This window comes from Pristiophorus japonicus, chromosome 5 (genome assembly GCF_044704955.1).
Source record: "Pristiophorus japonicus isolate sPriJap1 chromosome 5, sPriJap1.hap1, whole genome shotgun sequence".
Lineage (NCBI taxonomy): Eukaryota > Metazoa > Chordata > Chondrichthyes > Pristiophoridae > Pristiophorus > Pristiophorus japonicus.
Genome location: NC_091981.1, coordinates 212,287,373 through 212,299,741, shown reverse-complemented (window position 1 = coordinate 212,299,741; position 12,369 = coordinate 212,287,373). Strand labels below are relative to the sequence as shown.

At 47.4% G+C, this 12,369-nt stretch overlaps 1 protein-coding gene across 3 annotated transcripts in view; it reads right to left on the bottom strand.

The window, feature by feature from the left end:
- The window catches only part of dnah5l (dynein, axonemal, heavy chain 5 like), a 618,296-nt gene that overhangs the window by 262,557 nt on the left and 343,370 nt on the right, over window positions 1-12,369 (bottom strand). For all 3 annotated transcript variants that reach the window (XM_070881289.1, XM_070881290.1, XM_070881291.1), the window contains 2 exons: window positions 10,644-10,798; window positions 2,452-3,116 (listed from right to left, as the gene is read on the bottom strand). In XM_070881289.1, the coding sequence (XP_070737390.1) occupies window positions 2,452-3,116; window positions 10,644-10,798 (820 nt within the window). The remainder of the gene's footprint in view (window positions 1-2,451; window positions 3,117-10,643; window positions 10,799-12,369) is intronic.

Here is a 12,369-nt window from a genome sequence, read left to right as displayed (position 1 = left end):
ATACAACTACGCCATCCGCCACAGGCCAGGCACAGAAAATTGCGCCGATGCTCTCAGTAGACTGCCATTGCCCAGCACTGGGGTGGAAATGGCACAGCCCGCAGATTTAGCCATGGTTATGGAAGCATTTGAGAGTGAGCAATCACCTGTCACTGTCCGGCAGATCAAAACCTGGACAAGCCAGGACCCCTTATTGTCCCTAGTCAAAAACTGTGTGCTTCACGGGAGCTGGTCCAGTGTCCCTGTAGAAATGCAGGAAGAGATAAAGCCGTTCCAGCGGCACAAAGATGAAATGTCTCTCCAGGCAGACTGCCTTCTGTGGGGCAATCGAGTAGTGGTCCCCAAGCAGGGCAGAGACACTTTGATTAGTGACCTCCACAGTACCCACCCAGGCATCGTAATGATGAAAGCCATAGCCAGATCCCACGTGGCCCAGTATCGATGCGGACTTAGAGTCCTGCGTGCACTGATGTAATACATGCTCGCAGTTAAGCAATGTACCCAGGGAGCGCCGCTAAGTTTACGGTCTTGGCCCTCCAAACCGTGGTGTAGGGTACATGTCGACTATGCAGGCCCATTCTTGGGTAAAATGTTCCTTGTAGTTCTAGATGCGTACTCCAAATGGATTGAATGTGACATAATGTCGGCTAGCATGTCCGTTGCCACTACTGAAAGCCTGCGGGCCATGTTTGCCACAGATGTCCTGCTAAGCGACAACGGGCCATGTTTTAGCAGTGCTTAGTTCAAAGAATTCATGACCCGCAACGGGATCAAACATGTCACATCTGCCCCGTTTAAACCAGCGTCCAATGGTCAGGCAGAGAGAGCAGTGCAAACCATCAAGCAAAGTTTGAAGAGGGTAATGGAAGGCTCACTGCAGACTCACCTATCCCGAGTCCTGCTTAACTACCGCACGAGACTCCACTCGCTCACTGGGATCCCACCTGCTGAACTGCTCATGAAAAGAGCACTTAAGACAAGGCTCTCGTTAGTTCACCCTGATCTACATGAACAGGTAGAGAGCAGGCGGCTTCAACAAAGTACATACCATGATAGCGCAAATGTGTCACGCGAGATTGAAATCAATGATCCTGTATTTGTATTGAATTATGGACAAGGTCCCAAGTGGCTTCCCGGCACTGTTGTGGCCAAAGAGGGGAGCAGGGTGTTTCGGGTCAAACTTTCAAATGGGCTGATTCACCGGAAACACTTGGACCAAATCAAACTCCGATTCACAGACTATTCTGAGCAACCAACTTTGGCCCCTACCTTCTTTGACCCCCCAACATACATACCTGTGGCAACTGGCACCACAGTTGGCCACGAAGCAGAATCCTTCATCCACAGCAGCCCAGCAGGACCCACCACACCAGGCGCCCAGCAAGGCCAGCTGCACTGCAACCCAGTGAGGGCCCAACAATTGATTCTCCAATAGCAGCTTTCACACCGAGACGATCAACCAGGGCAAGAAGGGCCCCAGATCGACTCACATTGTAAAAAGTTACACTATTGACTTTGCGGGGGAATGTTGTTGTATATGTATACTTGTATATACTCTGTACAGCCACCAGCGGGCTCATCCCTCGGAGTCCCAAGGGATCCCATAATCCCTTGGGAGCACAGGTATTTGAGGAGGCCTCACAGGTTGGAGAGGCACTCCGAAGATCTGCAATAAAAGACTACGGTCACACTTTACTTTAAGCTCACAGTGTTCAGTCTGACTCTTTCTCCATAAATAACACATATGGGCATGAGATTATGATCTGATCTATGTCTCCTGATGAATGCAAGAGATTTGGTGGATATGCTTTATAAGACAATGGTTACTTATTGGCTGCCATCAGTGAGTGGTTCAGTCACCAGGATAATAATAAATATCTCTGTCTAATATTCTTAACCAGCTCAAATCCCATATTCACTGGACAATTGATCAAAGTAACATCCTTCCAATCACCTATAAGGTGAACATAAATTATGAAGCAGCAAATATATGCAAAGGAGTGCCTGCCACAGACAAATCTTCTCAATCCCAACAGACCAATTTTGTAATCGGTCATCCCATTTAGTTTTTATTTTTATTGCCTACGATGATTGGCTGGTAGAACCTTTAGTTGAATGCCTATTCTGAATGCCATCCAACTGCATGAGGTTATTATAGTCACCTTTAAATTTATATAATAGGCAAGATTGGTACATATAATAATATTGTTAGATAATGTTACATAGCATCTTTTACTTGTAGGTCCAATCAATAAGTTTTCTTAATATGTCTGTTACAGTTTAATGACTGAATAGCTGAACCAAATCAGGCTCTCCATATCAGTTTTCTGAATGTACAAAATACAAATAAGTAACTAAACTGCAGCTACACAGATGATGACAGAATTGTCTATTTGTAGATAATTACAGCATATAAGCATTGGCACACTAATTAAATAGATAAATCTGCACCTGTTTTCATTCTGTTGGACAGCATTTCCACATGAGAAAACTTCTCTCCATAGATAGTTTTGTAGCCTCCAATAAAAGATAAGTAAGACTTCGGAGTCACATAGGTCTGACGTCTGAATCGGTCAAAGTATTCAACACATTTCTCTGCCACAGTATCTTGAAATGTTCCCATAGTGTTCACAACACTCTGCTTAACTTGTGGTGTGCACTCAATTCTATATGAAGCTAAGAAATGTTGAGCGACTGCAACAAGAGCATCTTTGGGCCAACGTTGAAACCAGTCCATAGTGCAACCAGAGATCAGGCCTGGAAATTTCAATGCACGGTTACGGAATTTCTCCCCAACAGGAGAAAAGCAAAGAATCACATGCAGATTGGTACGCACTCGTGAAAGGAAGTAATCATAGAGATTTTCAACAGTTGGTGGTCGTCTTGGATACTCCTTTTTCATTACTGGGATTAAGTCTTGGGTAATTTCATCAATTTCATCTCGAGCAAAGAGGTTTGAGACCTCGCCTGAGGCTAGAACATTGTTCATGTATTCCAAGAAGGATTCGTCTCTTATTTCACTGTCAGTAAATATGAATGCTACACCCATCCCTTTTTGTCCAGCTGTACGGTACAGAATCTTCAGATCATCCATTAGATTACTTGTATTGTAAGTTCTAAAACATAAATACGATATTTAAATGATGCAAATTTTACACAGTAACTATAGTGCCTTTACTTTAAAGAATTTCCCAAGGTACTTCACAGATATGCGTATGGAAAACAAACCAAATGAGCGAGAGGTTGCAAGAGGTGACTGAAGACTTGGTCAAAGGTTAGAGAAGATTTTTAAAGGAGCGGTAGATGGAGATGTTTACAGAGAGAACTGCAAAGAGCAAGATCCAGGCAGCTGATGGCTCCAGACATCTATTATGTTTCCATCTGATATGTTTATATAAATTATATTATCAAGGATGGAGGGATATGGTACCCAACTTTGGCCATGACTTGCATCAATTTCTTTGGAGTAAGTTATTTTTTCTGGTGTAAGTTAAAAAATGCCATTTTCCCCCCAGATTTTGCTCCTGGGTCAGTCAGTTAGGTCCGATTTTTTTTAGGTCAGTTTTTTTTTCAAAAGTGGGTGTTCCCAGACACTTATGCCAGCTTTGGCCATTTATGCCACTTTGGCCAGCAAAAACTTACTCCAAATCGACTTAGGTCAGCGTTCGTGGCCAGCTCTGAAAAACCTTGCGGGCAGTGAAGAAAAAGCAGCATACATTCAGCAGACATTAGGGCAGGGATAGGGCAGGGAAGGGAACTGGAGAGGACCTCAACAACCAAGCATCAAACATTGCAAGGAAAAGCTCAAACAATTAAATACTAATAAAAATGAAGTAAATCCCACCACGATGTCACCGGGAGGGAGCTGCTACGCAGAGCGACTGGAGAAATGCGAGCTGCTGGCCGCGATGTCATGGGGGGGGAGGGGGGTAGGTGGGGTAGCCAGAGAGAGAGAGAGAGATGTTGGTATGCAAAACATTCTTTCTCCTTCCCCCCCCCAAAACACTCTTTCTCTCCCCCCCAAAACACTCTTTCTCTCCCCCCCAATACACTCTTTCTCTCCCCCCCGCTCCAAAACTCTCCTCCTCCCCTCGCCCCCCCCCCCAATCAAAACTCTCAAGCACAACCAATAAATAAAAAATAAAACCGAAGTCCTACCTCGTCCTGGAACTCAGTGGGCCGGCTGGGCGGAGAGGATGCGGCGAGATCGGGGCATTCCTTCAGCTGGGGATAGGGGCTGCGAGCATCGGGTCCTGCTCACAGCCCACAGGACATGCTGGGAGGGCAGGAGCATGCACGCAGACTTCACTGCACATGCGCACAGGTGCCGGCACTGTTTACGACGCTGGTCTGTTGCTCCGCCCCCCACTTCAGAATACACGCCATGCTGGGACTTTGGGGACTTGGAAGAGCAGCCAGGATGGGGCCCATTTTTTCCGGCGCCGGTAAGTGCGCCGAAAAAAGGGGTTGGGCAAAGTTGGGCCCATAGAGAGGGAATATACATGGACGTCAGTGGCTTATAGAAAATATGTAAGCCAGTGGAAGCAGCTGTAAAATTCAAGGGTTGCCACAGGTATGGTGTGGGCAGTTAGGGCAGCTGCGCCATGAGTGGTGTGTTTTGTGGTGACTACAGTTCCTGACTTGCATTCCATTTGTAGAACAGATGTGATGCATTTATATGTTAGTAAAGAATGATTATTTAGGATTCTAAGGGGCCGAATTGCCCTCCGCCCGAAACGCGGTGCACCTACAGATTTTTTGCGTGCATTACCGGCCCAATGATTGGAGCGAATATTAGAGCGAAATTTGAGACTTAGAGCACAAAAAAAGAGCGGGGCGGTGTTGGTGATAGGAATGGGCTTTTTGCAGCAGTGTGGGGGCGGACTGACTGATTAGGCCGAGAAATTCAGCTGATTCCCATTGAGTGATGATGAGGCAACTGCTCCCTGGTCTTCTTAAAGGGCAGATTTTGCAGATAGGCCCTGAGCATTGAGTTTGTCTTTGGTGCTTCTGACAGAATGGCTAATGCAAGAGGTTCAAGGAGGGCCAGCCGCTTCTCCGATGTTGAAATTGAAACCCTCATCCAAGCTGTGGAGGGAAGGAGGCGCGTACTGTATCCGAACACAGGAAGACCCAGTCGCACGTGGTTGTGAATGCGTCGAGAGGGGTAGCTGTCGAGGTGTCAGGGACCTCAGTTCATAACCGCACCGCCATCCAATGCCGCAAAAGATTTAACAACATCATTCGAATGGTGAAAGTGAGTACATGTTTCCCAACTCCTGACCTTCCATCTCTCCTTCACCTTCTCTTATTTCCCACCTTCACTATATAGTCACTGAAGCACCATTTGATTGCTGAGGCATCTATATCTATGTGTTCATACTCATAATGGAGGGTCCATTTCATTTGCGAGTTACACCTGCATGTAATGGACCAACACTTGCACTAATTGCCGATGCCTCATGACACTGCTACTCAGCAACCCTTCTTTGCTTTGCAGGCCAAGGTGTCACACAACTGTTGGAGCAAGAGAAGACTGGTGGGGGCGAGGCAGATATCCAGTGCTCACTGACATCAAGGAGAGGGTACATCGGCTAGTAGGCCCACATGTTGCCTTCCCTGTGGCGGCAGGCAATGTGGATTCCGCAGGGGGAAGCATCGGTAAGTGAAGGCCTTCCTTTAATGCCATCTCTCCCTGAAAGTCCAAACCCCTATCAGACAATTGGTGATGAATATGACAACGAGGTTCAACACCGTCTCCAGTGCGCCAGTGCAGCCTTCGGCCGCCTGAGGAAGAATGCTTTCAAAGATCAGGCCCTCAAATCTGGCACCAAGCTCATGGTCTACAGGGCTGCAGTGATACCCACCTTCCTATATGGCTCAGAGACATGAACCATATACAGTAGATACCTCAAATCGCTGGAGAAATACCACCCCATCCACAGGGAGGATAGACGCACCAACATCAGTGTTCTCGATCAGGCCAACATCCCCAGCATCGAAGCATTGACCACACTCAACCAGCTCCGTTGGGTGAGCCACATTGTCCGCATGCCCAACACGAGACTCCCAAAGCAAGTGCTCTACTCGGAACTCCTACATGGCAAGCGAACCACAGGTGGGCAGAGGAAATGTTTCAAGGACACCCTCAAAGCCTCTTTGATAAAATGCAACATCCCCACCGACACCTGGGAGTCCCTGACCAGAGACCGCCCTAAGTGGAGGAAGAGCATCCGGGAGGGCGCTGAGCACCTCAAGTCTTGTCACCGAGAGCATGCAGAAAGCAAGCGCAGGCAGCGGAAGGCACGTGCGGCAAACCAGACTCCCCACCCACCCTTTCCTTCAACGACTGTCTGTCCAACCTGTGACAAAGACTGTAATTCCCGTATTGGACTGTTCAGTCACCTAAGAACTCACTTTTGGAGTGGAAGCAAGTCTTCCTCGATTTCGAGGGACTACCTATGATGATGATGATGAATATGTGCAAGTTGCCTGCTTGATGGTTCAATGCGCTACCTCACCCTTACGAAATCCTTGTGCCATTTGTGATTGCACCTGATACCCCGAGTATGAGCCAGAGTCAGACTGAGAGCCTTGAGCCAAGTGTAGAGATTGGTGGCATGTCCGATGAGGGCGATGAAGAGGGGGACACTGCTGTGAACACTGCTGCTTCCTACACTCACACGTGCCAGCTCAGGTACTGGGTGTACACTATTCGTTGCAGTTAGATTTAGCAGAGGGGTCTGCTCTGAGTGATACACCGGGGTCTAGCGGGCTGCAGCATGGTGAAGAGCAAAGGGAACCTCGGGTGCCAGCTCTCCGGGGGAAGAGGTCGCACGTGTGTTCTGCTGGAGAGGACTCAGATGAACTCCTCAATTTGGCGGCTTTTGAAACAAAGGTTTGCAGTTGTTGGGGGCAATGGCAAGGCTGCCCAAGAGCCTCTCGCAAGTGGTCAGGAGCGTGGAGGAGTCTGCCTCCCACTTTGTGGACAGCTCTGCGCATAGCATGGTGCCCATCATTACCAGTGTGCAGACGATGGTGGACTCCCAGAGTAATCATGCGGATCCAGATGTGATGTCATGGCCGATGTAGCAGCTGCCACAGATGCAAGGGAATGAAAGTCTGAGTGCTGCTTTGGAGAGGATGGCCACTGGCCTGGAAGCTCAGAATGCTCTCATGCACTCTCAGCAACAGCCACGGAGCGTCTTACTGCTGTCATGTCTAGTGGCATTGAGACTGTATCTACTCTCATGCGGTCTCAGCTGGATGCCACGTGAGCTCTGACTGCTGCCAACATGGCTGGGTCTACCACAGTCCACCGTGGACCTCCAGTCTTGCCCCACCCCACCGAACTGTGCTCCAGCAGATTGGTGGGGCTGGTGAGGTGCTGCCCCGGGGGAGTGGCGCCGGGTCATTGGAGCAGGATCCTGATGTGCTCTCTCACCATCACAGCAGTCCTGAGCCGAAACCTCCCACTCCACCATTGCTACCAACCATGGCTTCTCCCCAGCCAATCCAGACTGATGGCATGGAGGAGGATGCGGCCCAGTCTGCAGCCGGTCCTTCCATGGCCAGAGCTGGTCAAGGGCGTCCTAGAAGGACATTTGTAGCTTCTACAGCTGAAACACAGCAGCCTTCCCAGACCCATGATACAGCCACAGGGGAGACACTGCAGCATAGTTGCAGAAAAGGTAGGCGTAAGAGGGATTATAAGGAAATGCACAAGGATGGGAATTGATAATGTGGATTTTTTTTTGCACTATTATTTCTTGTGTAATAAATCTTTATTTTGGGTTTGAATATCTGTGCAGGTCTATCATTTCATTGTGGGGAATGATGTGTGAAAGGGCTTTGGTTTGCCCATGGAGATGCACAGATGAAGGCTAAAGTGCGCATGAACTCAGCGGTAACGAGCAGCACTGAGGCAGTCTCGGACTTCCCTTGCAGGGTCCGGGTGGCGATGCCGTCTCCTGCGTGACCGTCAACCCGCATCCTGCTCCTCCTCCTGGTCCTCCTCCTCCTGGTACTCCTCCACCTGATGGTACTGCTTCCTCGTCCTCCAATGACTGTGCCCTCATGATTGCCAGGTTGTGAAGCATGCAGCAGATGACGACAAATAGGGACACCCGCTCAGACGAGTACTGCAACACTCCTCCTGAGCGATCCAGGTATCGGACCCTCTGTTTAAGGATTCCGATGGTCTGCTCACTGATGCACCTGGTGGCTGAATGACAGTCATTGTGCGACTGCTGTGCAGCAGTCCTGGGCTGGTGAAGGGGAGTCAGCAGCCAAGTGGCTAGCCCTTGTCTCCAAGGAGACAGTCGCAATCTTGTTTGAGGCAGGAAACACACCTGGCACACCGGTCTGGTGCAGGATGAAAGCATCTTGTCTGCTGCCAGGATACCGGGCATCGACTGCCAGGATTTTGTGGTTGTGGTCACACATCAGCTGGACATTGAGGGAGTGGAATTCCTTGCGGTTAAGGAACACCTCAGGATTGTTCTGTGGAGCCCTCAATGCCACGTGGGTGCAATGTATGGCACCCTGAACCCTGGGGAAGCCCGCAATCCTGACAAATCCGGTCTGTCGCTCCAACTGCTTCTCCCTGCGCATAGGAAAGGGTATGTAGTCCCTCCTCCTCTTATACAGAGCATCTATCACCTGATGGATGGAGCTTTGCACAGCAAATTGTGAAATGTTAGATATGGCTGCTGTTGTAGCTTGAAAAGATCCAGTTGCATAGAAGTTCAGGGCAACGGTCACCTTTGATGCCACTGACAGAGCTGTCATCAAGCTTGTTTGAGGCTCGGTCCTGGCCCGGAAATCAGCGCGGTCCCAGCCTGCAAGACCATCAGCAGGCTGGGGCCCTTGGAGGGAGCAGCGTGTGCGGCGGCATACCACTGCAGGGAGCAGCACGTGCTGCTGCAGGAGGACGATGGCTGCAAAGCCAGGTCACTGATTGCAGTGTGGGCAGGCACAGCAGGAGGGGTGAGGGAACGGCAAGAGTCCATCGAGGGAAGTGACCGGGGCCCAGGAGAAGCGTGAGTTTGGGGCCCAGAAGAGGCGAGGGCCCAGGGGCAGCATGGGCCAGCCCACACTGCTATATGTGCGCGTGCTTGGTCCGTGCAGCAGAGCTGGTCTCCAGTCGTCTTGGGTAATCCTTGCCACTGGACCAAGACCTAGCTCTGTCAAGCCCGTGTGGTGGCTGGTGTGCAACGGCCACCACACGTTAAAAAAATCCACGTACAGGCATCTTCCACCCTCCAAGATGTAGTTCGGGATCTGGAATATTATGTCCTTCATTGAAACACTTGTGAACTCATCCTTTTTGGCGTGGAAGCAAGTCATCCTCGCTTCGAGTGACTGTCTATGATGATAATGTTTGAGGCTGCAGGAGATTGCACAGCTCGGTAACGACGTCACTGGAGACACTGGTCATCAGTGAAGTCCATGTAGGTGAACTGCTGTCTGTAGACCTTTGACGATAGGGCCTTCTGCCATCACATCTATATAGGCGTCTTCCTCTCACAGCTGCCTGATTGCCTTCTCCCTCCTGCTGATGTTGCTTCTCACCCTCTACAGCTGGGTACTGGCAAACATCTGCCTCCCATTCATGCTGCCTCCTCTCCATCTGCCTCACTCTGCGGTGCTGGGGGTCTGCATACCTGACCCTCCTCCTGACGCAGGCCTTTCCTGAGGTCCTTCCTGGTGCATCTCTCTGTTTTGTGCTCTGTCGCCATCACCATGGCCTTCAGCATCTTGCTCACCCATGTCCGCTACATCCTTTGGCCACTGCCTCGTCAGCCGTTGTAGCTGGCGCCACCTTCTCCTGCGTGCCTCCCTGCCGCACACAATATGCAGGAGGCATTCCGCTGCCAGCACTGAGCCCATTTTTTACACCACTTCAAGCACAACCTCCTCAATCAGCATTCTCTGTTGCTGACTATGAAGAGGCTGGCCCACTACTGTTTAATATCGGTCTCACCAACTCAACTCTCAAAGCTTTTAAGCGTCGAAAAAAAACTGTCCGACAACAATGGTGGGAGCTGCACCGCGCCTTTAGCTGCCGCTGGCGGTCTTCATCCCACTGTGCACTGACCCAAAAACCTGTCATTGGCCCCCGACAAGTGGCCGGAAGCCGATTTAAGGGCAATTTCCCTTCCGGGGCGGGTCTAAGGCTTTGATTACGTCGTTACCAACGCATACACAGGAGCGGGGAGGAAGTGGGGTGACCTACACCGCCGGAAATATCACTGAGGGCAATACCGCGAGTGTCAGTCAATCCTGCCGACTGGATGCTTGGTCCGCACTGACCCATGGCCGCCTGCTCTTATTGAAAGGGGTCATTTCGGCCCCTAAATATTTTAGTTTAGGTTTTTTTTTATAATTTTCAGTTGTATTTATTGTTCTGGCTGCACTGATAATGTTCTTCATTTTCAATCAGAATGATGTGTCCTCAGAATTAATAAGTCTCAGTAATTTGTTGGATGAAATTCAACATGACTTTACCACCTCTATTTACAGGTATTTACATCTATTACCTGGTATAGAGACAAAGATAGACAGACAAATCAATGGCCAGGGGTAGAATCTACAAAGCTAGTGCATTAATAATAAGTACAGCTATTGCAAAATGCTTTTACCTTATCAGTATAATCTGGAAGCTTTGAAATCCTGCAATATATGAAGCCAGTCTAGTAAGGCTCTGTTTTCCAGATCCACCAACTCCTACCAGCAAAGCATTTCCTTGTGGAGTCCGAATGATACGGGATATCTTCACCAAATGTATCATGGCATCCTTTGAACAACAAAGAATTACATTTGCAAACTAGAATAAAATTAATTTACTATGCACATTCTAAATGGAAGCTAATAAATAAAGAGACACATCTGAAATACTAATCCAGTACATGATGGTACCAACATAATATTGCCAGGTTTTATTTGGCAATTAGCACATTTTTATAGCAAGTTAATAGATTGGTACAGGCATAAACTCTCGCAACTCAGAAGAAAACTGTAAATCCTAGAAATCTGAAAGTGCTAGAAAAATACAGCAGTCCCATCAGTATCTGAAAAGAACAATGAGAGATTAACATGTCTGCTGTGGAGCCTTCATCATGAAACTCACTTTTATAATACAGTAAACTCTTGTTTACCCGGATATGAATGTAACGGAAAACCTGCCGTAATGGAATTTAAAATATTGCGAGATTCGGCAATTTAACTGTCACACACAGGTGACTATCTCGCTCACTTCAACTATCGCAAATGTGGACAGGTTGCTCAATTACACATAAATTGACGGAGGCGTGGACTTCTTGCTCACTTTTCAACTGTCACACACATTGAAAGCAGATCATTGCAACGCAGCAGTCTGTCGAGTGTACCGAAGCTTGACAAACTAGACCAAATGATTGAAGAAATTGAAGAAAAACAAAAAAAGACTTGGACTCGTGCTGAAGAAGCAATGAAATATGTCGTTGGCTTTTATGAGGAGAATTCTCATTTTACTTCTCACGAGGTTCTGCAAACTCATATCATCCACAATATTTTAATTAAGAAGAAAATGAATTCATTTAAACAAGCAGATATAAGATCTCTATTTTAAAAATCAATCTCAAATGTCAACACAGAAAAAGGAGCATCTGCAGATGAAGAAAGATTGGCAAAAGTAGCAATTGAAGAAGCAACAATGGCAGAATAAGCAAATTTAACAGAATAAAATGATAAAATAACATGAACTAAATATTTTGTTTCATTTATTAGACATTTATTTTTAATTTCGAAAAGTTATGAATCAATTTTCATTTATTTTATTACATTCACGTTCAAATAACATGAACTAAATCTTCGTTTTATTTATTCGACCGTATAAATTTAGCACTTGTCAATTATTTGTTTGATATTTTGAAAAGTTATGAATCGATTTGCAATCTGAATAGCTCATTGGAAAGAGCGGATCAAGATCTATACGGTACGATATATAAAATATTTCGTGGATGGCTCTATCACCTTTCAAATATTAACTTTAAAATGTAAACTCGCCCTATCGGAAAATTTGTTTATCCGGAGTTGCCAAATCCCCAAACAATCTGGGTAAACGAGAGTTTACTGTACTCCATTTAGCTCCAGAAAGCTTCAACCCCACTGACTCCTCTGTGAACGTGTGTTAAAGCTTCACCGATGGAATTGGCAGTTTAGCTTAAAAGGAAGAACGAGGACAATAGAATATTAAATCCTTGTAGGCATCACAGAAAACGTACCAGTATCAGCAGGGTTGTTAATCTGCTATCGGTTTAACAACTGTTAAGTCTATGACATTCAGGGATTAAAATTTAATGGAAACCTATTAGCTTTATCAGTGAT